The sequence below is a fragment of the Bos taurus genome, chromosome 14, assembly GCF_002263795.3.
Source record: "Bos taurus isolate L1 Dominette 01449 registration number 42190680 breed Hereford chromosome 14, ARS-UCD2.0, whole genome shotgun sequence".
NCBI lineage: Eukaryota > Metazoa > Chordata > Mammalia > Artiodactyla > Bovidae > Bos > Bos taurus.
In genome coordinates, this window is record NC_037341.1 from 47,566,818 (window position 1) to 47,594,489 (window position 27,672).

General features: G+C 39.5%; 1 protein-coding gene across 1 annotated transcript in view; it reads left to right on the plus strand.

Moving 5' to 3' along the window:
* The first annotated feature begins 5,340 nt into the window (after positions 1 to 5,340).
* The window catches only part of EIF3H (eukaryotic translation initiation factor 3 subunit H), a 97,278-nt gene continuing 74,946 nt past the window's right edge, over positions 5,341 to 27,672 (plus strand). Inside the window, exon 1 of the mRNA NM_001025322.2 lies at positions 5,341 to 5,486. Coding sequence (NP_001020493.1) covers positions 5,355 to 5,486 — 132 coding nt within the window. The 5' untranslated portion in view covers positions 5,341 to 5,354. The remainder of the gene's footprint in view (positions 5,487 to 27,672) is intronic.

Here is a 27,672-nt window from a genome sequence, read left to right on the forward strand (position 1 = left end):
ACTATGACTGTGAATGTGTCTATTCTTTGAGCTCTATGAGTTTTTTCTCAACATAGTAAGTTCAGCTTTGTTGCTAGAACATACACATTTAGAATTGCTGTGTTTTTGGTGATTGACCATTTCATCATTATATATGTTCCTCCATCTTTGCTGATTATCTTAGCTCAGAATTCTCTTTATCTGATATTAATACAGCCAGTTCTGCTTTCTTTTGATGAATGATATATTTTTCCATCATTTTACTGTCAATGTGCTTATATCATTATATGAGTTTCTTTTAGACAGCCTATTAGGTTGTTTTTATCCATTCTACCAGTTTTTTTTAAAACAATTTTTCTTATTTATATTTGGCTGCTCCAGGTCTTTATTGCTTTGTGAGGGCTTTCTCTAGTTGTGGCGATCAGAGGCTACTCTTCGTTGCGGTGCGTGGGCTTCTCATTGCAGTGGCTTCTTTTGTTGGGGAGCATGAGCTCTAGGGCCCACTGGCTTCAGCAGTTGTGGCGCATGGGCTTAGTTGCCCTGAGGCACATGGTATCTACCTGGACCAGGGATTGAACCCATAGCTCCTGCACTGGTAGGTGGACTCCATCCACCGTGCCACTCTATCAGTGTTTTTATCCGTTCTTCCAACTCAGTTCAGTTGCTCATTTGGGTCTGACTATTTGTGACCCCATGAACCGCAGCTTGCCAGGCCTCCCTGTCCATCACCAACTCCTGGAGTTTACCCAAACTCATGTCCATCGAGTCAGTGATGCCATCTAACCATCTCATCCTCTGTCGCCCCCTTCTCCTCCTGCCTTCAATCTTCCCAACATCAGGGTCTTTTCAAATAAGTCAGCTCTTCGCATCACGTGGTCAAAGTATTGGTGTTTCAGCTTCAACATTAGTCCTTCCAATGAACACCCAGGACTGATCTCCTTTAGGGTGGACTGGTTGGATCTCCTTGCTGTCCAAGGGACTCTCAAGAGTCTTCTCCAACACCACAGTTCAAAAGCATCAGTTCTTCGGCGCTCAGCTTTCTTTATAGTCCAACTCTCACATCCATACATGACTACTGGAAAAACCATAGCCTTAAATAGATGGATCTTTGTTGACAAAGTAATGTGTCTGCTTTTTAGTATGCTGTCTAGGTTGGTCATAACTTTCCTTCCAAGGAGTAAGCACCTTTTAATTTCATGGCTGTAATCACCATCTGTGATTTGGGAGTGATTTTGGAGCCCAAGAAAATAAAGTCAGCCACTGTTTCCCCATCTATTTGCCAAAGCAGAGATATTACTCTGCCCAGCGTTTCTCTTGATGTACTCTGCATATAAGTTAAATAAGCAGGGTGACAATATATAGCCTTGACATACTCCTTTTCCTATTTGGAACCAGTCTGTTGTTCCATGTCCAGTTCTAACTGTTGCTTCCTGACCTGCACACAGGTTTCTCAAGAGGCAGGTCAGGTGGTCTGGTATTCCCATCTCTTGAAGAATTTTCCACAGTTTATTGTGATCCACATAGTCAAAGGCTTTGGCATAGTCAATAAAGCAAAAATAGATGTTTTTCTGGAACTCTCTTGCTTTTTCGATGATCCAGCGGATGTTGGCAATTTGATCTCTGGTTCCTCTGCCTTTTCTAAAACCAGCTTGAAATTCTTCCAATGGTTGTATTTTAATATAGAACATTTATATTAATCTAATTATTGATATGTTTAGGCTTAAGACTATTTCATTTTATTTATTTATTTTTTAAGACTATTTCATTTTAAAAATAATTTTGTTTATTAATTTTTGGTTGTGCTGAGTCTTCACTACTGCCTGGGCTTTCTCTAGTTGCAGCGAGCAGAGGCTGCTCTCCAGTTGCCCTTTGAGGCTTCTCATTGTGGTGGGTTCTCTTATCATGGAGCATGGGCTCTCGGGCACCTGGGCTTCAGTAGTTGCATCTCCCAGGCTCCAGAGCACAGGGTCAATAGTTGTGGCACACAGGCTTAGTTGTCCTGCAGCATGTGGGGTCTTCCCGGATCAGGGATGGAACCAGCGTCCCTTGCATTGCAAGGTGGACTCTTAACCACTGGACCACCAGGGAAGCCCTTGAATACATTTTTAACATGGAGTTTACACAAGCTTCCAATGAATCACTGGTCGAGTGTGAAGGATACAGAGGAGTCAAAGATGTCCCAAAAGCTTTGTTCTTATCAAGTAGAAGAAAAGAACTGCCATCTAATGACTGGAGAAGATTGGGGAAGAACATTTTTTTCAAGAGGGGGAGGTATCTGGAGCTCAATTTTTGAAAGGTTAAGTTGGAGCAAGTGCTTGTGGGACATTTAAGTGAAGATGTTGAATAGATAGACATGCCATTGTGGAGTTGAGTGGAGAGGTCTGGGTAAATATAAATTCAGGAATCGTCGGCATTGCAGGAGGAGTATTGAGATACAGAGTAAAGATAAGGGAATGAAGATGTACAAGGGCTGAACACGCTCCAGTTCTTAAATTAAAAAAATTTAATTAAAATTAGGTGTTCAAGTGAAGGACATGTCATTCCTTCTGAAACCCGTTAGGCGTCAGGGCTCCAGAAGAGCTTCAGTCTCACAGTCCTTTATGTCTCAACGCAGAAAGGAATTTATCGAGAGGCAATGTGATAGATAAGAGGTGATTTATTTGAATAGGATGCTTGTAAGATTCACAAGCATGCAGGCAAATGTTGCACTGCCCTGAGTGCTCAGTGGGTTACATTTTTATAATGAGAGGAAGAAAGAGGAGGGGGAGAAGATCTTTGTTTTTCTTAACTAAGCTTCATGTTTGGACACCAGTTCCTACCTGGGTAGGGCAGGGAAGTTTATTTGTCCCTCCCCATATGGTCAAGCCAAGACTGTCACAGCGCTTTGGAAACATATTTTTAGGTTTCAGTATATTGGTGACTTTCATTTTGAGAACTCATCTTCCCATAAATGATTTTGTGTGTGTGTGTGTGTGCAGATCCTGTTTTGGAAGTCATTAACTTGATAGCACTGGACAGATTATAGTTATTTTCTACAATTTTTTTATTATTTGGGGGGAATGGCACAAAGAACATGTCTTAGGGGCCAAAGAACAATGTTTTGGGGGGTTATTAATTCCCTTAGCTTACTGGGCAGGATGCAGGTCTCATGGCACCATTGTTTTATTGTTTTGGGGCATGTCTCCTGTTTTTGTTGCATGGCTTTGTTGCCAGCAGGTTAGCTTGATTTTATCGTTAAGCAAACCAATCTGACTTTGATGCTAAGTGACTTGCTTTGCTTTATGATTCAAGTAGGCTCACATTGTTTCAGAAAGTTTTCCATTACTTTCTTGAGCAGTCCTTAGTCTTACTGTAGTCTCCCAAATCCCTCTAAAGTTCCCTCTCTATCTACAATTCCCTAATGGGGTTTCTAAGCTAACTATTTGTTCATCTTATTGGGCTTCCCTGGTAGGTCAGCTGGTAAAGAATCCACGTGAGATGCAGGAGACCCTGGTTCAATTCCTGGGTTGGGAAGATCTGCCGGAGAAGGGATAGGCTACCCACTCTAGTTATTCTTGGGCTTCCCTGGTGACTTAGCTGGTAGAGAATCCCGCTGTAGTGCGGAAGACCTGGGTTCAATCCCTGGGTTGGGGAGAGCCTGGAGAAGAGAAAGGCTACCTACTCCAGTATCCTGGCCTGAAGAATTCCATGAACTATCTAGTCCATGGGTTCACAAAGAGTTGGACATGGCTGATCGACTTTCACTTTCACATTCTGTCCCTGAGCTTCCCATGTGGCGCTAGCTATAAAGAACCCGCCTACCAACGCAGGAGATGTAAGAGATGTGGGTTGGATCCCTCGGTCGGGAAGATCCCCTGGAGGAGGGCATGGCAACCCACTCCAGTATTGTTACCTGGAGAATCTCATGGACAGAGGAGCCTGGGGGCTACAGCCCACAGGGTTGCACAGAGTTCAATAGGACTAAAGCAATTTAGAACACACGCACACATTCTGTCCCTATCACTTCTAGGCCCTTTCTAGTTAGGGTTAGATTACAAAAACCCAGTGGTAGGGACAGAATGACAGGATAAAATAGGTGATTAAATAGTTAATCCCACTAGGGATTTTCTATAAGTAGAAAAATATGAGAGACCCCTGTAAGTTAATGATTACTTGAGAAAGCAGGTTTGCCTCACCACAAAACCAAGCAGGCTTGCTTAGCAAGAAAACCATGCAGGAGAAGCATGGGACACACCAACAAACAATAAAACAATGGTGGCAAGAGACCCACATCCTGCCCAGTGATCCCTCCGAAATGCTCCCTGCATGCATAAAAAGTAATTTGTGGACCTAGCTTGACCACACAGGGACAAGAAAAACTCCCCTGCTCAGCCTGGAGGAGCTAATGATGAAAACATGATGTCTACTCAAGAAAGACAAGGGAGGTTATCTCCTCTTTCCCTCTTTTCCTTTGATTATAAAGCTGTAGCCAACTAGTTCTTGGGGCATGGCATTTCTTGCCCACCTGCTTGTAAGCCTCACAAGTGTTCTACTCTAACAAATCACTTTTTATCTACCACTTTGCTCTTGTTGAATTCTTCTGTGTACTGAGACATAAAGGACTATAGTACTGGAGCTCTTCAGAGTCCCCCTGAAATGACACCAATCAGTTTCACATGTAGTGTGATTAACATACATGACTGGAAAATCTTAGATATTGCCAAGGACAAAAATTGGAAAGAAATTAAAAAAAACCTTCAATATAAGCTCGCCATTAATGAACAGAATGACGTTTGACAAATCATGTCTCAATTGCCAAATATGCTATTGAAGTAAGTACAGCTCTTCATAGTTTGTCACATTGGGACTACCGATTAATTAAAAAAATTAGAAGTGAAAGCACTTTATACGAATGACACGCTACATGAATGCTAGCTATAAAGCAATTATGATTCACTACCTAGTGAATACCGATTAAACATAAAGGGGAAAACACTTTCAAAAATTTCTTTTTGCCTTTCTTAAAGTTTTCAATGCGAAAGAAGCTCCCAAAAGCACAATGCACATGCGCAAGGCGTTCCACTGCCGAAGAAAGGTTGGAAAAGAGAAGGGAGCGGGGCCTCCCCCGCCGGCCTTCCCTAACAGCCCCGCCCGCCTTCCCTAACAGCCCCGCCCGCCTTCCCTAACAGCCCCGCCCGCCTTCCCTAACAGCCCCGCCCGCCTTCCCTAACAGCCCCGCCCGCCTTCCCTAACAGCCCCGCCCGCCTTCCCTAACAGCCCCGCCCGCCTTCCCTAACAGCCCCGCCCATCGAACGCCAGACTGCGCCTGACGTCAAGTGAAACTTTACTTCCGCTTCCGGCAACTCACGTTTCTCTTTTCCTGTCCGGCTGGAAAGATGGCGTCCCGCAAGGAAGGCACCGGTTCATCTGCCACCTCTTCCAGCTCTACCACCGGCGCTGCAGGCAAAGGCAAAGGCAAAGGAGGATCCGGAGATTCAGCCGTGAAGCAAGTGCAGATAGATGGCTTGGTGAGTGGGGTTCCTTTTCTCCCGGCCCACGTGGGGAGCTCAGTTCCCCAGCCCGGTCTTGCCAGGCGTGCTCTCCGGCAGTCTCCCCTCTGGGCTTGCTGAAGCTGGGCCAAGGATTTCCTGTAAAACCTTCTGTCTTTATCTTCACTTTATGTTCGGAAGACGCGGCCTCCTTCTCTGCCGTCTCATCGGGGAGTTGAGGACTCAGAAAGTGGACCTGGGCTCGGGTGTGTGTGTGTGTGACAGATTTCTTCGGGGCTTGTTTTGAGATGCTTGGGACAGGGTATTTGGAGAATGACTATTCTGGGAGGCAAGTATGTGACGGAGGTGTCGATAAGGATATAGGGCTTTTGGAAGGGAAGAGTAAACTTTGTTTCCCTGTTGGGATCTGACATCTGTAACTTTCCGAGTGGAGATTAGTTTGTAGCCACTTTTGAGCCTGTGGTTCAGCGGTTACGTGAAACCGCGTTATTGGAATAAATACCTTATGTTGACTTCTTTCCCTCTTTGTGAATATTGGAGTGCCTTGGGATTTGGGTTTAGGCGTCCTTCCACCTGGTCTCTGCTTGACAAAACAGATGAAAGCGCAACTCTGATGTCAGACGGCTTGGCTTGAAATCCAGCGCTAAAATTAGCTGAATGACGTCGGGCATATTATTAATCTCTTTGTGCTTGGTAAGTTAAATGGTAAAAGGTGTTAACATGTACTTTTAGCTGCTGCTGTTACATTTGCAACAGTTATAGTAGTAGACTTTCTTTAAGGCCCTCTTTTCAAGATTTTAAATATTAAATTTGTATTCTGATAACTCGTAGGTTTATGTTTCTTGTCAGAGGTGGTTCTTGAATGCTACTCTTACGCATCTTGCTGTCACTGTTAGGATATCTCATAGGAACTTCCAACTTAATGTGTCCAAAATAAAATTTTTGACTCTTGCCCTGCTTCTCTTCCACGCATCAATCTTACCTCACTCTTTCCTATCTTAGTAAATGGAACTGCTATCTACCTGTTTGAAAAGTCAAAACCTGAGCATTAAGGTATGCTTGTTCTTATTTTACCCTTGGCGTCCAGTCCCTCAGCAAATTCTGTTGGTTCTACGTCCAAAATATATCACATTTCATTTGCTTTTCTTCTAGATTCCACCAACCAGATCCACTTAAAATGTAGTATTCTTACTCAGTCTTTAAGGCCCTGCTATTATTGTCTCTTTCTTCAGACTCACCTACTTTCTTCTAAGCCTCAGTCACAGTCAGCTTTCAGTGTTTTATTTTCTCAGCCTGAAATACTGTCTGAAATATATCTTCCTACTCCGTGGCTTTTTTTTTTTTTTTTTTTTTTGAGCCTTTAAGGTATTGGCTTAAGTGTCAGCATCTCAAGAGAGGCCTTGCCTAACTACCGTGTAAAACATAGCTTCATTCCCATTACTCTCCATTACATCACCTTCATTTCCTTTATAGCATTTTCCACTACTTGCAATTGTTTTGTTTGTTTTCTTGTTTTTCTCCCCCAGTAGAATGCAAGCTACTGAGGGCAGACAGGTATTACGACTTTTCATCTGTTATGTTCCAAAACTGAATTAGTTAATTGAGATAGATAGGATAAATTGATGAAAAAAGTATTTTAGTTTCTTTTTGTAGTACTTCCATTTCATGTTCTGATATCTTTTTCTGTAGATTATTTTCATAGCGTCTTTAATTGTTCTCTTAGCCTGCTTCAGTCCATCCTTCATACTTTTATTAAAACATGCACTTTAATGTGGAAGTTCAGACATGGTTAACTTCCCTCTTGAAATGTTTTTAGTGCCTTTGCAATGAGTTCAAGGCTGACCAAGATGTCCTTGGCTTTTGTGTTCAGGTTAACTTGCCACTATTCCCATGCTTCATAGGAATGGCTCATTCCAGCCACCCAGGACTAATTTGCTTAGTCTGATGTTTAATCACATTTGTTTCTGGCACCTTGGTGATAGCCAGGACCAGATTTCCTTTTCTTCTTGAGCCTTTCTTTTCGAACCTTTAGTTTTGTTTCATCAATCTTTACTTATACCTTTCTCTTAATACGTGGCGATTGTCAGGCTTTTCCATATTAAAATGTCCAACCCTGTCTCTTTTTACTTAGCACTTTGCATTCATTCTTGGGCTTCCCTGATAGCTCAGTTGGTAAAGAATCCATCTGCAATGCAGATGCAGACGCAATGCAGAATTGAACCCTGGTTCAATTCCTGGGTCGGGAAGATCCACTGGAGAACGGATAGGCTACCCACTCCAGTATTTTTGGGCTTCCCTTGTGGCTTAGTGGGTAACGAATCCACCTGCAATTGTGGAAGACCTGGGTTCGATCTCTGGGTTGGGGAGTTCGCCTGGAGAAGGGAAAGTATGCCCACTCCAGTATTTTGGCCTGGAGAATTCTGTGGACTGTGGAGAATTCCATAGTCCATGGGGTTGCAAAGAGCTGGACATGACTGAGCGACTTTCACTTGTGTTCATTCTTAGTCCCCACTTCTTTTTTTTTTTTTTTCTTTTTTTTTTCCCACTTCTTTCCTTTGATGTCAGTGGTTAAATAATTCATCTGTATTTGTGGTCTTCCAATCTTTCTTCAACTCAATGCTACTAGAATCTGCCATCACCAGTTTCTTGATTTAGTTTTTAATAAGATCATTGGTAACATTAGTAAAAAACTGTAAAACAACAGGATATACATGTAAAATAATGTCTTTAATACATAATTTAAGTAATCACAGAATAAATATCCATTTACCTGGCTTTTAACTTGAGAAATAGAATTTTTAGTCTCTATGAAGTCCTTTCCATTTCATGCTTTTCTCCCATCCCTTTTTTATACCTGTAATCACTCTTGTGAGCTTTGTTTCAGTAATTTCTTGGTTTTCTTTATAGCTGTATCACACAGAGTATCCCCGAATGCCTTGTTTACTTTGGTGTGTTTATATTAATAAAAAGGATGAAGTGTTAGTTAAATCATATTGCATGTTCACCTGTTTCTTGAATCATAAATATATGTATCTCACACCATGATCTTGAGATTATTCTGTTCTAGAGTGAGGAGCTCTAATTCATTCATTGTCATTACTACTTAGCATTTCATTGCATGCGTAGAACATAATTTTCCTCTTCTACAAGTTAATGGACAGTGAGATGACTTGCTTTCCTTGTGTGAAATGGTATCCCTCGGTAATGTTAACTGTCCATTCCAATAGACTTGACAGCCTGTTTTTTATGTACGTTGTGCAGTCGGTACTAAGTGTATCCTTATAGAATGGACGAGTTAATTGTCATTGTAGTCAGGTGATCTCTTTATTCCTAGGTAAGATCAAGCTAATTCTTCCTATTGGACTTTTCATGTAAAAACCCTCTTTGATCCCCCTAAACCAGTCTGAATCTTAACCTTCCTTATGTATATTACACTTTTGATACTCCAGGTCTGGTCCAAGGACCAGCAAGACAAGCAGAATTGGCCTTGCCTGGTAGCTTGTTAGAAAGACAGAAACACAGTATCTCAGAATTTCTCTTGATCTGTTGTTTCAGGTGATTTATAACATTTTAATATTTGAGCAGTGCTGCTCTGGGCCACATCAGTCTCTTCTTTTCTCTGAACTTTTTATTTTTATGGTGAGAACTTGTGTTACTCATCTTGGCATGTGATCATATGGTGTTAATGAATGATCTACGTATGTTAAGGAGAGTCAGGAAGAGTACTAGTTCAGTTTAGTTGTGTCCGACTCTTTGCGACCCCATGGACTGCATGCAGCATGCCAGGGTTCCCTGTCCATCACCAACTCCCAGAGTCCACCCAGACCCATGTCCATTGAGTTTGTGTTGCCAACCAACCATCTTACCCTCTGTTGTCCCCTTTTCCTCCTGCCTTCAGTCTCTCCCAGCATCAGGGTGTTTTCCTGTGAGTCAGTTCTTCACATCAGGTGGCCAAAGTATTGGAGTTTCAGCTGCAGCATCAGTCCTTGCAATGAATATTCAGAACTGATTTCCTTTATGTACTGGTTGGATCTCCTTGTAGTCAAAGGGACTCTCAAGAGTCTTCTCCAACACCATAGTTCAAAAGCATCAATTCTTCAGCGCTCAGCTTTCTTTATAATTCAATGCTTGTATCCATACATGACTACTGGAAAAACCATAGCTTTGACTAAACTAACCTTTGTTGGCAAAGTAACGTCTCTGCTTTTTAATATGCTGTCTAGGTTGGTCATAGCTTTTCTTCCAAGTGTCTTTTAATTTCATGGCTGCAATCACCATTTTGGAGCCCCCCAAAATAAAGTCTGTCATTGTTTGCACTTTCCCCACCTATTTGCCATGAAGTGATTGGACCAGATGCCATGATCTTAGTTTTCTGAATGTTGAGTTTTAAGCCAACTTTTTCACTCTTCTCTTTCACTTTCATCAAGAGGCTCTTTAGTTCTTCACTTTCTGCCATACGGGTGGTGTCCTCTGCATACTGAGGTTATTGATATTTCTCCTGGCAGTCTTGATTCCAGCTTGTGCTTCATCCCGCCTGGCATTTCGTGTGATGTACTCTGCATCTAAGTTAGATAAGCAGGGTGACAATATGCAGCCCTGACGTACTTCTTTCGTAATTTGGAACCAGTCTGTTCTTCCATATTGTTCCATGTTTCTTCTTGACCTGCATACAGATTTCTTAGGAGACAGATCAGGTGATCTGGTATTCCCATCTCTTTAAGAATTTCCCACAGTTTGTTGTGATCCACACAGTCAAAGGCTTTGGCATAGTCAATAAAGCAGAAATAAATGTTTTTCTGGAACTCTGTTGCTTTTTCGATGATCCAGCGGATGTTGGCAATTTCATCTCTGGTTCCTTTGCCTTTTCTAAATCCAGCTTGAACATCTGGAACTTCTTGGTTCATGTACTGTTGAAGCCTGGCTTGGAGAATTTTGAGCATTACTTTGCTAGCATATGAGATGAGTACAGTTGTGTGGTCGTTTGAACTTTCTTTGGTATTGCCTTTCTTTGGGATTGGAATGAAAACTGACCTTTTCCAGTCCTGTGGCCACTGCTGAGTTTTCCAAATTTGCTGGCATATTGAGTGCAGCACTTTCACAGCATCATCTTTCAGGATTTGAAATAGCTCCACTGGAATTCCATCACCTCCACTAGCTTTGTTTGTAGTTATGCTTCCTAAGGCCCACTTGGCTTCACATTCCAGGATGTCTGGCTCTAGGTGAGTGATCACACCATTGTGTTTATCTAGGATGTGAAGATCTTTTTTGTACAGTTCTTATGTGTATTCTTGCCTCTTCCTCTTAATATCTTCTGTTTCTGTTAGGTCCATACCATTTCTGTCCTTTATTGTGCTCATCTTTTCATGAAATATTCCCTTGGTATCTCTAATTTTCTTGAAGAGATCTCTAGTTTTTTGCATTCTATTGTTTTCCTCTATTTCTTTGCACTGATCACTGAGGAAGGCTTTCTTACCTCTCTTTGCTATTCTTTGGAACTCTGCATTCAAATGGGTATATCTTTCCTTTTTTCCTTTGCCTTTAGCTTCTCTTCTTTTCTCAGCTATTTGTAAGGCCTCATCAAACAACCATTTTGCCTTTTTGCATTTCTTTTGCATGGGGATGGTCTTGATCCCTGTCTCTGTACAGTGTTATGAACCTCCATCCATAGTTCTTCAGGCACTCTTATCAGATCTAATCCCTTGGATCTATTTGTCATTTCCACTGTATAATGGTAAGGGATTTGATGTAGGTCATATCTGAATGGTCTAGTGGTTTTCCCTACTTTCTTCAATTTAAGTCTGAATTTGGCAATAAGGAGTTCATGATCTGAGCCACGGTCAGCTCCCGGTCTTGTTTTTGCTGATTGTATAGAGCTTCTCCTTCTGGCTGCAAAGAATACAATCAATCTTGTTTTTGGTATCCACCATCTGGTGATGTCCATGTGTAGAGTCTTCTCTTGTGTTGTTGGAAGAGGGTGTTTGCTATGACCAGTGCGTTCTCTTGGCAAAACTCTATTAGCCTTTGCCCTGCTTCATTCCGTATTCCAAGGCCAAATTTGCCTGTTACTCCAGATGTTTCTTGACTTCCTACTTTTGCATTCCAGTCCTCTATAATGAAAAGGACATCTTTTTTTTTGGTGTTAGTTCTAAAAGGTCTTGTAGGTCTTCATAGAACCGTTCAACTTCAGCTTCTTCAGTGTTACTGGTTGGGGCATCGACTTGGATTACTGTGATATTGAATGGTTTGCCTTGGAAACAAACAGAGATCATTCTGTCGTTTTTGAGATTGCATCCAGGGACTGCATTTCGGACTCTTGTTGACCATGATGGCTACTCCATTTCTTCTAAGGGATTCCTGTCCACAATAGTAGATATAATGGTCATCTGAGTTAAATTCACCCATTCCAGTCCATTTTAGTTCACTGATTCCTAGAATGCTGACGTTTACTCTTGCCATCTCCTGTTTGACCACTTCCAATTTGCCTTGATTCATGGACCTAACATTCCAGGTTCCTATGTGATACTGGTCTTTACAGCATCGGACTTTACTTCCATCAGCAGTCACATTCACAACTGGGTGTTGATTTTGCTTTGGCTCTGTCTCTTCATTCTTTCTGGAGTTAGTTTCCACCGATCTCCAGTAGCATATTGGGCACCTACCGACCTGGGGAGTTCATCTTTCAGTACTCGTAGGTATCCCTAAGTGAAGTTACCTGCCACATGTAGGCAAACCTAAGTCCATCTGACTTTTTCATCTCAGGTTGCTTTCAAGACTTGGATGACCCTGCAGACATCCTGGCCATAGTTTCTTGCCCTTAAGGTCAGAGAGCTTGTTGAAATCCATTGCCTTTTTATAAGGTTGCTTCTCTGTCTTGGCTAGCGTCAGTAGTGTTGCAGTGGAATTGTTTTTTGGAGTATAGTTGCTTTACACTGCTGTGTCAGTTTCTCCTATATTGCATAGAATCAGCCATATGTATACATACACATGTCCCCTCTTTTTTAGATTTCTTTTCCATTTAGGTCATCATGGAGCCCTAGTAGAGTCCCTGTGCTATTCAGTGGATTCTCATTGGCTGTCTATTTTATATATACTAGTGTATATATGGGTTCTCAGGTGGTGCTAGTGGTTAAGAATCACCTCGATCTCTGGGTTGGAAAGATTCCCTGGAATAGGAAATGGCATGGCACTCCAGTATTCTTGCCTGGAAAATTCCTTGGTGCAGAGCAACCTGGTAGGCTGTAGCCCATGGGATTGTAAAGAGTTGGATGTAACTGAGGGACTAAACGCAAAGCGCAAGTGTATGTACGTCAGCCCAATCTCCCAATTCATCCCACTGCCCTTCTCCTTTGTTATTAATAAGTTTTTTGTCTACATCTGTATGTCTGTTTCTGCTTTGCAACTAAGGCATCTATACTACTATTCTAGGTTCCACATATATGTGTTAATATGTAATATTTGTTGTTTTTCTTTCTGACTCTGCTTGTATGACAGTCTCTAGGTTCATCTACTTCTTGGCAAATGACCCAATTTCATTTCTTTTTATCACTGAATAACATTCCATTGCATTTATGTACCACATCTTCTTTATCCATTCCTCTGTTGATGTCTATTTAGGTTGCTTCTGTGTCCTGACTGTTGTAAATAGTGCTGCAGTAGACAGTGGGGTGCTTGTATCTTTTTTTGCAAATAATTTTTTTAAAATTAGTTTTAATTGGAGGATAATTGCTTTAAGTGTTGTATTGGTTTTTGCCATACAACACTGTGAATCAGCCAGAATTATACATATGTCCTCTCCCTCTTGAACCTCCCTCCCAGCACCTCTCAGGCCCCAGCCATCTGACCCCCTAGGTTGTCACAGAGCATCAGGTTGAACTTCCTGTGTTATACAGCAATTTTTCCAATGGCTATTTGTTTTACATATTGTAATATAAAGCATTCTGTGTAACAGACTTTAGGTTCATCCACCTCAGCTCAGCTGACTCACATCCATTCCTTTATATGGCTGAGTAATATTGCATTGTATATATCTACCACAGCATCTTTATCCATCCGTCAGTGGACATCTATGTTGCTTCTGTCCTGGTTGTTGGAAATAGTGCTGCAGTGAACATTGGGGTTTATGTGTCTTCTTTTTAAACGTCTTTTTTGAATTATGGTTTTCTCTGGGTATAATATGCCCAGTAGTGGGAATGCTGGGTTATGTGATAGTTCTGTTTTTAGTTCTCCATAGTGGCTGTATCAGTTTACATCGCCACCAACAGTATAAAAAGGTTCACTTTTCTCCACACCCTCGATGGCATTTATTGTTTATAGAGTTTTTGATTATGGCCATTCTGATTGGAGTGAGGTGATACCACATTATATTTTTGATTTGCATTTCACCAGTGATTAGTGATATTGAGCACCTTTTCATGTGTTTGTTGGCCATCTGTGTGTCTTTGGTGAAATCTCTCTTCACATCTTCTAAACATTTGATTTGGTTGGTTGTTTGTTTTTTTTTTTTTTTTAATATTGAGCTGCGTGAACTGTTTGTGTATTTTGGAGATTAATCCTTTGCAATGTTTTTTCCCATTTTGAGGGGTTTCTCTTTGTCTTGTTTATGGTTTCCTTTGCTTTTAAGTGCAAACACTTTTAAGTTTAATTAGGTCCCAATTGTGTATTTTTGTTTTTATTTTCATAACTAGGAGGTGGGTCAAAAAAAGATCTTGCTGTGATTTATGTCAAACAGTGTTCTGCCTATTTTATCCTTAAAGAATTTTAGAGTGTCTGGCTTTATATTTAGATCTTTAATCTATTATGAGTTTATTTTTGTGTATGGTGTTAGAAATGTTCTAATTTCATTCTTTTACATGTAGCTGTCCAGTTTTCCAACCACCACTTATTGAGATTGTCTTTTCTTTGTTCTTCTATTCTTACCTCCTTTGTTATAGATTAAGTGACCATAGGTGTGCGGGTTTATGGCTGAGCTTCCTAGCCTGCTCCACTGATCTTTCTCTTTTTTTTTTTTTTTTTTGTGCCAGTACCATGCTGTCATGATGACCGTAGCTTTGTAGTATAGAGAGCCTGATCCCTCCAGCTCCATTTCTTTCTCAAGATGATTTTGCTGTTTGGAGTCTTTTGTGTTTCCATAAAAATTGTAAAATTTTCTGTTCCAGTTCTGTGGAAAATACCATTGGTGGATTCATAGGGATTGCATTGAATCTGTAGATTGCTCTGGGTAGTACAATCATTTTCAGAATATGGGTTCTTCCAGTCCAAAAAGATGGTATATCTTTGTGTCATCTTTGATTTCTTTCATAAGTATCTTAATAGTTTTCTGCATAGAGATCTTTTGCCTCTTTAAATAGGTTTTTCCTAGGTATTTTGTTCTTTTTGTTGCAATGATAAATGGAATTGTTTCCTTAATTTCTGTTTCCGGTCTTTCATTGTTAGTGTAGGAGTGCAAGACATTTCTGCTTATTAATCTTGTATCCTGCAACTTTACTGAATTCATTCATTAGCTGTAGTAGTTTTGTGGTAGCATTTTTAGAATTTTCCGTGTATACTATCATGTCCTCTGCAAACAGTGACGGTTTTACTTCTTTTCCAATTTGGATTCCTTTGATTTCTTTTCCTTCTTTGATTGCCGTGGTTAAGACTTCCAAAACTATGTTGAATAGTAGCGAATGTGGCACCCTTGTCTTGTTCCTGGTCTTAGAGAAATGCTTTGTTTTTCACCATTGAGGATGATGTTTGCTCTGGGTTTGTAATATAATATATGGCCTTTATTTATGTTGAGGTAGGTTCTCTCTATGCCTACCTTGTGGAGAGTTTTTTTTTTATCATTAAATGGGTGTTGAATTTTGTTGAAAGCTTTGTATGCATCAGCTGAAATGAACCTACAGTTTTTGTTCTTCAGTTTGTTAATATGGTCAATCACATTGATTTGTATATCTTGAAAAATCCTCACATCCCTGGGATAAATTCCACTTGATTATGGTAAATGATCCTTTTAATGTGTTGTTGGATTCTGTTTTCTAGTATTTTGTTGAGGATATTCGTGTCTATGTTTATCAGTAATATTGGCCTATAATTTTCTTTTTTTGTGATAGCTTTGTCTGGTTTTGGTATCAGGGTGATGATGGTGGCCTCCTAGAATGAGCTTGAGAATGTTCCTCCCCCTCTGCAGTTTTTTGGAAGAGTTTGAGAAGGATGGGTGTTAGCTTTTCTCTAAGTATTTGATAGACTTTGCCTGCAAAGTCTTCTGGTCCTGGACATTTGTTTGTTGGAAGATTTTAATCACAGTTTTAGTTTTATTACTTGTGATTGATCTGCTCATATTTTATATTTCTTCTTGATTTCGGTCTTGGAAGTTTGTACCTTTCTAAGAATTTGTCCATATTTTCGAGGTTGTTCACATGTATTAGTCTCTTATGATCCTTTGTATTTCAGCCATAACTTTTCCTTTTTCACTTCTAATTTTATTGATTTGAGTCATCTCTCTTTTTTTCTTGATGAGTCTGACTAAAGGTTTATCAATTTTGGTCATCTTCTCAGAGAACCAGCTTTGCTATTGTCTTCTTTGTTTCTATTTCATTTATTTCTGCTCTGATCTTTATGGTTTCTCTCATTCTTCTGACTTTAAGTTTTATTTGTTATTTCTCTAGTTGCTTTAGATGTAAGGTTAGATTGTTTATTTGAGACTTTTCTTGTTTCTTGAGGTAGAATTGTATTGCTATTATATAAACTTTCCTTTTGGAACTGCTTTAGCTGCATCCCATAGGTTTTGGTTCATTGTGTTTTTTTGGTCATTTGTTTCTAGGCGTTTTTACATTTCCTCTTTTGATTTCTTCAGTAATCTCTGGGTTGTGTGTGTGTGTGTGTGTGTGTGTGTGTGTATGTTAGTCGCTTAGTCATGTCTGACTCTTTGCGGCCCCGTGGACTGTAGCCGGCCAGGCTGTTTTGTTCATGAGATTCTCCAGACAAAAATACTGGAGTGGATTTAGTAGCATATTGTTTAACCTCCATGTGTTTGTGTTTTTTACGGTCTTTTTTTCCCTGTAATTGGTTTCTAATCTCATAGCAGGGTGGTCAAAAATGATGCCCATTATGATTTCAATTTTCTTAAATTTACTGAGGCTTGACTTGTGACCCAAGGTGGGATCTGCCCTGGAGAATGTTCCATGTGCCCTTGGGAAGAAAGTGTATTTTGCTTCTTTCAGATGGAATGTCCTCTAAACATCAATTAAGTGTATCTGGTCTAATGTGTCTTTTAAAGCTTGTGTTTCCTTATTATTTCTTCCTGAATAATCTATCCATTGGTATCAGTTCAGTTCAGTCACTCGTCGTGTCCAGCTCTTTGTGACCCCATGGACTGCAGCACTCCTAGCTTCCCGGTCCATCATTAACTCCGGGAGCTTACTCAAACTCATGTCCATTAAGTCGATGATGTCATCCAACCGTCTCATCCTCTGTCATCCCCTTCTCCCGCCTTCAATCTTTCCCAGCATCAGGGTCTTTTCTAGTGAGTCAGTTCTTCGCATCAGATGGCCAAAGTATTGAAGTTTCAGTTTCAGCATCAGTCCTTCCAATGAATATTCAGGACTGATTTCCTTTAGGATTGACTGGTTGGATCTCCTTGCAGTCCCAGGGACTCTCAAGAGTCTTCTCCAACACCACAGTTCAAAAGCATCAATTCTTCGGCGCTCAGCTTTCTTTATAGTTCAACTCTCAAATCCATACATGACTACTGGAAAAACCATAGCTTTGACTAGACTGACCTTTGTTGGCAAAGTAATGTCTCTGCTTTTTAATATGCTGTCTAGGTTGGTCATAGCTTTTCTTCCAAGGAACAAGCATCTTTTAATTTCATGGCTTCAGTCACCATCTGCAGTGATTTTGGAGCCCTAAAAGATAAAGTCTGTCACTGTTTCCACTGTTTCCCCATCTATTTGCCATGAAGTGATGGGACCAGACGCCATGATCTTCGTTTTCTGAATGTTGAGCTTTAAGCCAGCTTTTTCACTCTCTTCTTTCACTTTCATCAAGAGGCTCTTTAGTTCTTCTTCACTTTCTGCCACAAGGGTGGTGTCATCTGCATATCTGAGGTTATTGATATTTCTCCCAGCAGTCTTGATTCCAGCTTGTGCTTCATCCAGCCCAGCGCTTCTCATGATGCATATAAGCTAAATAAGTAGAGTGACCATATACAGCCTTGACGTACTTCTTTCCCTATTTGGAACCAGTGTGTTGTTCTATGTCCAGTTTTAACTGTTGCTTCTTGACTTGTATACACATTTCTCAGGGGACAGGTCAGGTGATTTGGTATTCCCATCTCTTTAAGAATTCCCCCAGTTTGTTGTGATCCACATAGTTTAAGGCTTTGGTGTAGCCAGTAAAGCAGAAGTAGATGTTTTTCTGGAACTCTTTTGCTTTTTCGAAGGTCCAGCAGATGTTGGCAATTTGATCTCTGGTTCCTCTGCCTTTTCTAAATCTAGCTTGAATATATGGAAGTTCATGGTTCACGTACTGTTGAAGCCTGGCTTGGAGGATTTTGAGCATTACTTTGCTAGTGTGTGAGATGAGTGCAGTTGTATCCTTTGGTATAAGTGGAGTGTTAAAATCTCCCAGTGTTACAGTGTTACTGTTGATTTCCCTTTTTATGGCTCTTACTAGCATTTGCCTTTTGTATTGAGGTGCTCTCCTGTGTTGGGTACATCAATATTTATAGTTGTTTTATCTAATTGGATTGATCTTTTGATCATCATGTAGTGTCTTTCCTTGTCTCTGTAATAGTCTTTGTTTTAAAGTCTGTTTTATCTGACATGAGTGTTGCTATTCCAGCGTTCTTTTGATTTCCATTTGCATGAATTATCTTTTTCCATCCCCGTACTTTCAGTCTGTATGTGTCCCCAGGCCTGAAGTGGGTCTCTTGTAGACAGCATATATATGAGTCTTGTTTTTGTGTCCATTCATCCAGTCTGTGCCTTTTGGTTGGAACATTTAACCCATTTACACTTAAGGTAGTTATCATTATGTATATTCCTGTTATTGGAGAAGGAAATGGCAACCCACTCCAGTCCTCTTTTCCTGGAGAATTCCAGGAGCCTGGTGGACAGAGGAGCCTGGTAGGCTGCTGTCCATAGGGTCGCACAGAGTCGGACATGACTGAAGCGATTTTGCATGCATGCATTGGAGAAGGAAATGGCAACGCACTTCAGTATTCTTGCCTGGAGAATCCCAGGGACAGAGGAGCCTGGTGGGCTGCCGTCTGTGGGGTCGCATGTAGTCAGACACGACTGAAGCGACTTAGCAGCAGCAGCATATTCCTATTATGATTTTGTTAATTGTTTTGGGTTTGTTTTTGTAGGTCTTTTTTTTTTTTTCTTCTTGTACTTCCCACCTGGAGAAGTTCCTTAGCATTTGTTGTAGACTACTGGTTTCTTATCTTTTGCTCTTTTGTCACCTTTGGCTTCAACCAACTCTGTTATGATCAGAATTTCTGATCTTAATGTACACGATTTCACAAGGTTATCCAGCTATTTTCAGCCTTGGCAACCCTTTTCTGGGCCTTTAGCCCCAATGTTGGGAAGAAAAGCCTCTATAAAGTATTAGGCTTTGAAGAGGGTGTTTGTCAGTTCTTATTTTTTGTGGTCAGATTCTCTTACCTTACCAAGCTGACTTTAGATAGTCTTCTAGATAAAAGTTTCTGATTTTGGCACTCACATAAAAACTTGGTTGCATTTGCTTTTCTCTGGGTAATTAGTTCATAATTTTGTTGTAAAATATCATATTGACTCAGATGGTAAAAGCATCAGCTTGCAATGCAGGAGACCCAGGTTCCATCCCTGGATTGGGAAGATCCCCTGAAGAAGGAAATGGCAACCCACTCCAGTACTCTTGCTTGGAAAATTCCATGGATGCAGGAACCTCGTAGGCTACAATCCATGGGGTCGCAAAGACTTGGACAAGACTGAGCGACTTCACTTCCACTTATCATGTATACCTGTGGCCAATTCATATTGATGTATGGCAAAATCCATCACAATATTTTAAAGTAATTATACTCCAGTTAAAATCAATGAATTAAACTGTGTAAAGTGAAAATAAAAGAGAAAAAAATAAATTGTGCTACTTGAATATTATTTCATTTGGCTCGACATGGGAAAATAGAGAATAGCTTATTTTTTTCTCTGCAAACTACTGTTCGTACAAGATCATTCTATAAAATGGTTATCTCCTGTAAAGATTAGACTTGACAGCAAAGTATAGTATAATTTACAAAGCCATCTATTTGATGAAAACTACTTGTTTCATCAAAACTGAAAGGGCTAAAGTGGTACTGGTATATACAAGCACCATATTCTGGAGTTTATTGATTTTGGTATCAAGCCCAAGCATACAAGAAAAAAAAAAATGAATTCAGTGAAATAGTGGTAACTGAGTATTAACTTAATAAAAGTATAAAGCTTTTTCACTCTTTGGGTCTGAATATTAACCGTATTTTGACATAAAATTTTAAGGATTTATTTTTCTCTCAAATACCTAAATGCTATAGGTATTCATTGTATCCTGATGATTAATATGAAACTTTTTTTTTCTCAATACCGTTACCTTCTATCCTTGTCTCCAGCTAGTTTTCATTTGATACAAGTAGCAGATGTTTGTTGTATATATGGGATAGCAATAATTACTAACATTAGATGTTAGTAAAAACATATGTTCATAAAAATCTGGAGAAATATAAAAAACACAAAGGTAATTAGTTTATAAGCTCATAACTTGAGGGTTGTTACACCATTTAGAGTTTGTAATTTAACATTTCTGTTTTTCCAATGCTTTAATAAATTGGATAAAATGAAATACCTATAAAAATAGGTTTTTAATAAATACCTATCACTGAAGTTAATGAGTTAAAGAAGGTTATGCATGTTTTTAAGCATAGTAAGCACGTTGCCAAACTGCTCTCTCAAATAGTTGTGTGGTTCCGTGTGCTTTCCCACTTACAGAGTATCAAGTGCTGTTGCTTGGCACCATTGCCAACTGAAAGTTATGATTTCTTAATCCTTCTTTTTAAAATTAAATATGCCTGTTAGTATGCTTGTTACAGTGTGATTCATCAGTTCAGTAAATATTTCCTGTCTGATAATGATAACACTCACATGTATGCCCAGGTCACCCAGTCTTCTGGTGTTATCTTTGTCCCTTAGAGTTTCCCTTGGATTCTCTTAAGATCACTTACTTAGTAGCAAAAGCCCTTTGGAAAAAAAACTCATTACACAAAATAAAATCAAAACTTTACTCTTTATCTTTTGTTTACAGCCTTCAAACGAGGACTTGTAGGTATACTGCTTTCAAGTTTGGTTTAATGGTAACCTTTAAAACAAGACCAGCATCTTTTTCTTTGGGATAGAAGAAGACCCTTTTTACATTTTGTACAGAAATCCATCATCTTCAGTTTTGTTCTGTAGGACCTCTTGAGGATAAAAAGCATGAATAATCACCTCCTCCTGGGGTTATTGTGGTATACTTTTTATGCTGGAAAATTGAAGTGTTTTTAATATATTAAACCTATTTCATTAAACAGCCATTTTGCTGGGTATGCATGGTTCACAAATCAAAAGGCCAAAAAGAATAGGTAGTGAAAAGAAATTGTCACTTTCATTTCATAAGGGAAATCCTATTCTTTTTTAATGTTTCTTTCTGGACCTATTTTAGCAAATATTGCATCCTGTTAAGGAAGCAGAAATAAACTGTTATAGAAGCACCTAAAGATCACCTTAAGGCTTGCTGATGAAGCAGTGGTTCATGCTTCTGAATATAATAAAATTAAACTGTTAGGAAGCAGACAGCTTATAAGAACTTTGAAATTTTTTTTGTTTTGTATGAGAGGAAATTTTGTTCCATCTAAGCCTTTTACTTTAGGAAAACTATCTTTTAGCTATATGTGGGGAAATTTGCTGATTGGTTATATATATTGAGTTGGTAAAGTATAAACTTAATGTTATAAGTTAAACATCCTTATCAGTTAACATTTAATTGAAATTATACATTTGTATGTTCAATTGCATCATTGTACTTTCTCATGACTCGTTTTTATGATGAGAGTAGAGCTGTTCTGTTGACTTTCTTGAGGTTGCATTGTCCTTCTTCCCCCTTGCCCAACACGTATTTATTAGTTGATTTAACTTTAATACTGTGGGCCATCAATGAACGTAGATACAAGAGAATAATTACAAAATGTGTTTTTTCAACTTCAGTATTATAAAAATGATATTGACTAAGTGTATTGTAATGAATCCCATATGTGTCAGGAGCAAAATATCTTTTTTTTTCCCTTACTGAAGTTACTTGAATTTCTTTCACATCAAAACTTAACAGCAGTGATTTAAATCCTATTTATTATTTGACTCAGCCCTTTATGAAATAGAACCCCATCCCACTTGAGCCATAAAATGTGTTAAATTTAAGACTAATGCTGCTTTCTGCTTTTTGAATTTACATTTTGGCAGTAACTACCTTCTTTGTTCAGTGCTAGAAAAAAATGATCCAGGCTTAACCAAATAAGAAATCTGCCAAGTTCACAGATCAGTCAGTGAGAGAAGCCAGAATTAAATGAAAGTCTAGATATTGACTTTACTGAATATGCTAAGGGGAGATTCTGTGGCATTACAATTTCTCTGAGACTTAAATTCTTTTACTGTAATAGTTGTTCTTTGACGGTGATTGATGTGAGAAATTCAGGCTGTGGACCTTACCTCCCAGAATCTTCACAACTGGAATAAAGCCAGCTAAGAATCATGCATCCTGTCTGACCTCTTCTGTCTGGCCAGCAACTGGAACAGTTTGGACTTTGCCTTTTTTGTTTCAAACTTTTAAGAAACTCTAGTAGTGGATCTAGTATGTATTTTTAGTGGGGATAATGATGTTTTTAAAGAAACTTAACATCTGTTCATACACATACACGTAGACGCAATATTTTGAATAAATCAGTTTAATCAGACCATTGACTTTTTAAAGCAGATTAAAAACAGTATTGTCCTGAAACCCTGTGGTATTGATTATTATAAGAGATGGTTCCAGGTACCATTGGACAGAGGAGCTTGTCAGGCGACGTCCTTGGGATCACAAAAGAGTTGGATATGACTGAATAACAAACAACAAAGAATAAAGCTCTAGGTACAAGTGCGTTATAAGTCTTAATAGAAAATGGAAGTTTGGTGTCGGGTGGCTGATTTTTAATAAGTCATATTTGTTTCTTATAATGCTGAAAAAGATCTCGAAGGAATAGACCAAACATTCTGAGGAGACAAGTGTAAGCATCATGAGGATATTTGTCATATTCTAGTCACTCACTAAGTATTTGTGGGATAGATGAATGGATGAATGAATGAGATTGGTTGAAATATTTATTGTAATAATAGTAATTATAATAGTAGCTAGCATTCATTGAGCTTTAGTAGGCACAGTGTTGGAGAAGGCGATGGCACCCCACTCCAGGACTCTTGCCTGGAAAATCCCACGGACCGAGGAACCTGGTAGGCTGCAGTCCATGGGGTCGCACAGAGTCGGACACGACTGAGCGACTTCACTTTCCCTTTTCACTTTCATGCATTGGAGAAGGAAATGGCAACCCACTCCATGCTCTTGCCTGGAGAATCCCACGGTCAGGGGAGCCTGGTGGGCTGCCGTCTGTGGGGTTGCACAGAGTCGGACACGACTGAAGTGACTTAGCAGCAGCAGCAGGCACAGTATGCTAGGTATTTTGGCTGAATGACTTTTTGGTCCTCATAAGGATGCAGGGAGATCAAACCAGTCAATCCTAAAGGAAATCAACCCTGATTAACTGGAAGGACTGATGCTGGAGCTGAAGCGCCAGTACTTTGGTTGCCTGATACTGGGAAAGATTTGAGTGTGGGAGGAGAAAGGGGCAACAGAGGATGAAATGATTGGATAGCATCACCAACTTAATGGACATGAGTTTGAGCAAACTCCGGGAGATAGTGAAGGACAGGGAAGCCTGGCTTGCTGCAGTTCATGGGGTCTCAGAATCAGACACTGAACAAAGGATGCTGTGAGATAGGTACTGAATGACTCATTTATCTCACAGGAGAGGTGATGAATGAAAGTGAAAGTTGCTCAGTTGTGTCCGACTTTTTGTGACCCCATACCATGTAATTCTCTAGGCTGGAATACTGGAGTGGGTAGCCTTTCCCTTCTCCAGGGGATCTTCCCGATCCAGGAATCAACCGGGGTCTCCTGCATTGCAGGCGGATTCTTTACCATCTGAGCTATCAGGGAAGCCCAGGTAATAACCTGGGGACGATACAATAACCTGCCTACGGCCCCAGACCTGGCATTCAAATATAATTTTGAATTCTAGTGGTCAGGCTTAACTATGCTGTATGATTTTCCAGTTTGTACAGACCAGAAACTCACATTTGTGTGTACTTACAAGAATTAAGTTTTAAGCTTTTACGAAAGTTTTCTCTCTCACTTGAGCATTATTTTTTTCCTGACAAAAATAAAGATTAGTTCTAGAGTTATTGTGTACTAGACAATAAGTGGAAGACAGCAGATCAAGGTTTGCACATTGGGGCTTCAGCTGGGCTTACGCAATAATAATTCACTATCTTAACTCTGTCTTACAGAGCATGTGATTCAAAGTGGGCTTCTGCTGCTGAAATGAGTTTTTTGTTTTTTACCTTTCTTAAAAAATACAATGTTCGGAATAGAATCAAAACTAAGGGTAGTGGTCAGAACCCAGCAGGTGCTTGTCTGCTTCTGTAGCAAGCAAGGGTTGGGGAAAGCTATGGATTTGATAGCTACACAGTTTAGAGCTCATATCTGTTGAGGTGCTGTTATATTTTGAGAGACTTCATTATCAGTGAGGTAAATTAGGAAGTGTTTGGTTATAAACTCTGAATGTTCCACTCCTGAAGTTGGGAGAGAACTGTACCTCCTAATGTTACAGGGCCTGTAAACCAGTGCTGTTGGAAGGTGTGAGGTGTGGTCCCTGACCTGTCTGTCCCTGGTCTGCCTGAGATAAGCATGGGATTGAGACTCGGTCTTTAGAAGCTTTGACAGCAGTTTAATATTGTTATGTAGCCAGGCTTGTGATCCCTGGGCTTGTATTCTCTTATGTCTGTTAAATTTGTTTTCGCTTTCTAGTAAATAATTTTTATTCTTTGACTGAAATTTTGGTCTGAGGTGGACTGGAGGAAAATGAATTCTTCGCCACTTGTAGTTTGAGAAGCACAGTTATAAATTAGTGACTTTTGTACCTATTCTATATAATAGCATCTTCCTATAACCAGCATCTCAATAATATTGTAATTGCTAAATACCACTAGATTTACTTTTTATGATTCGATTCCATGGTAAACCATTTTAACGTCAGCATTTCTTGGTCTGTGAACTCTTTTAACAAGATGAACAAGTGGATTCACTGTTGACTCTAGGTGCACAACACAGGTTGCAACCTCTGAGCATTCTTTATGAGCTTAGCTTTGTAAAGGAAGGTTAAAAATGATCGATGGTGTAGTTCCAACAATTCGAAACTAGTTTGGTCCCGAATCATTTAAACTGGGCTTTCAACAGATCCTTTTTATGTGTATTACAAAGACAGTGGGAAACCTACTGCTTTTCCTAGGGAAGAGTTATTGTGATAAGTTTGTGCAAAGTTTGAATTGATATTTTGCTGATTTATAATTGGCTTAGGTTAGACTTCTCTTAAACAGATCTCTCTGCTTGTTGAAAACTGGTCTATATATCTAGAAGTTACCTCTTTCGTCTTGATAGCATGTACATATAGGTATTTTCTGGTAATTTGTATATGTGTGTGCAGCGACATCTGTGAATTGAGTTGGGGAGTAACTATATCAGCAAGAGATTAGAATTTAAAGTCAGCAGGTGCTCAGGCTTATAGTGTGTGGATTTTTCCTTTTGCTCCCTTTTTCAAAGCCACTTAACCATGCTTCATTCAGTTCATATATTTTTTTAATATACCCTAAAGAACATACTAAAATCAAGACATACCTTATGTCCATAGCATTCCATCAACTCAGTAGCACTGTCAAAAAAGGAAATTAAATCAGTTCTTTGTGCAACTCCATGCAGTAAATTGCAATGATTGCTATAGATTAAAATCTTTTCCCTTAATTATTTCTTTATTCGGTGTTTTCTGAATTAAAAACAAATACTTGCTTAGTACTAAGTAAGTAATTAGAACTAAATAAATAAAATAAAAGTTCATAAAAGGTATGTCCTTCCACACCGTTGTTCATATAAACATAAATGCATAATGGTATATATATATAATACATTTTTAGTACTACTTAATTTTTAAAACTCTTTCTAACTTTTTGTATGTCTTGGGCCTCTGGGAATCTGGCAAATGCCATGGATCTTTTTTCCAAGAACATGCCCTTAGGTACATACACACAAAATATTGCATATGACTTTAAGAACTTCTTAGATCTCTTTTAGTTATTTGCAGCCTTCAGGTTTGAATGTTTGCTTTTAGTGTTTATGCACTTGGAGAAGTATACTTGTTAATGTAGAATTTTGGGTAGTGTGGATTTTAGACGTCTTTTTTTTTTGATGGGGCATGTGTGCGTGTTTGTAAACACTTAAATATCCAATTTGTGGTGAATTAGTTTTTCCTAAACAGATATTTTTGGGTAACTGAAATAACATATTAATTACCTAATTAATCTTATTAAATTCTAAAATACTTTAAAGGAAAATGTCTAAATATTTACTTGGCTTCTAAAATAATACAGATTTATTTTGATTATTTAGACTTATTATAAACTTGAGCTTATATTTTATATGTGTATATATGTCAGAATGTAGCAGTGGTTCTTAATCTAATTTCTTGGACCTTCCTTGGGATCTTTGAACTCTGAAATTAAGAATAAAATTTGGAGTGGATACATACGAATTGTTTCTTCATCAAATAGGCTTTGTAAAAGTATGTCCAGTTTTTTAAAGTTAAGGTGTTATTTATACATGATAAAACTCACTCATTTTAAATTAATTTTTTATGTATTTATGTATGGCTTTGCTGGGTCTTTGATGCTGTGTGCAGGCTTTCTCTAGTCGTGGTGAGCAGGGGCTGCTCTTGTTTGCAGTGTGCGGGCTGCTCATTGTGGTGGCTTCTCTTCGTGTGGAGCAGGCTTCACTAGGTGTGGCACGTGGGCTCATTAGCTGTGGTACATGGGCTTAGTGGCTCCCCGGTATGTGAAATCCTCCTGGACCAGGGCTTGAACCCGTGTTCCCTGCATTGGCAGTCAGATTCCTGTTTACTGTGTCACCAGGGAAGTCCAAACCCACTCATTTTAAATGTAAAGTTTGATGAACTTTAGTGTTAATAGTTGTAAATAAATTGTATTATGGGCACCACAGTTATACAGTTATTAGTGCCCCTTTGCTCTCAGTATCTTCCCACTCACCTTGGCCCCAAGGCAACCACTTGTCAGCTGTGGTTTTACCTTTTCTAGAGTTCCATATAGGGAGAAGGCAATGGCACCCAGCTCCAGTACTCTTGCCTGGAAAATCCCATGGATGGAGAAGCCTGGTAGGTTGCAGTCCATGGATGGGGTCGCTGAGGGTCGGACACAACTGAGCAACTTCACTTTCACTTTTCACTTTCCTGCATTGGAGAAGGAAATGGCAACCCACTCCAGTGTTCTTGCCTGGAGAATCCCAGGGACGGGGGAGCCTGGTAGGCTGCCGTCCATGGGTCGCACAGAGTTGGACACGACTGAAGCGACTTAGCAGCAGCAGCAGCAGCAGGATTCCACAGAATGGATATGCTACTGCAGTTGTTTATCCATTTGTGTTTAGTAGACCTTTGGTTTGCCTCCAGGTTTTGGCTATTACAAATAGTACTGCTGTGAACGTTTGTGAGCATATCTTTGTGTGAATATTTTTTATTTTTCTTGGGTAAATTCTGAGGAGTCAGAATTTGGGTTATATAGTAAGTTTATATTTAATATTAAGATACCACAATTACTGTTTTCTCCCTTCCCACCAACAATTTTTAGGGAGCTCTAGCTTTTTGGAAAGATCTCAGTTTCCACTTTTCTGAGTCAAACAAGGCCAACACCCCATTTCCTGACCCAGGACTGAGACTGGGCTGCAACCCAGCTCCTTGCTCTCGGGGATTGTATCTAAGTGTGATGTACCTATGGTATTGCTGTATTAACTCAGAGAGTTAATG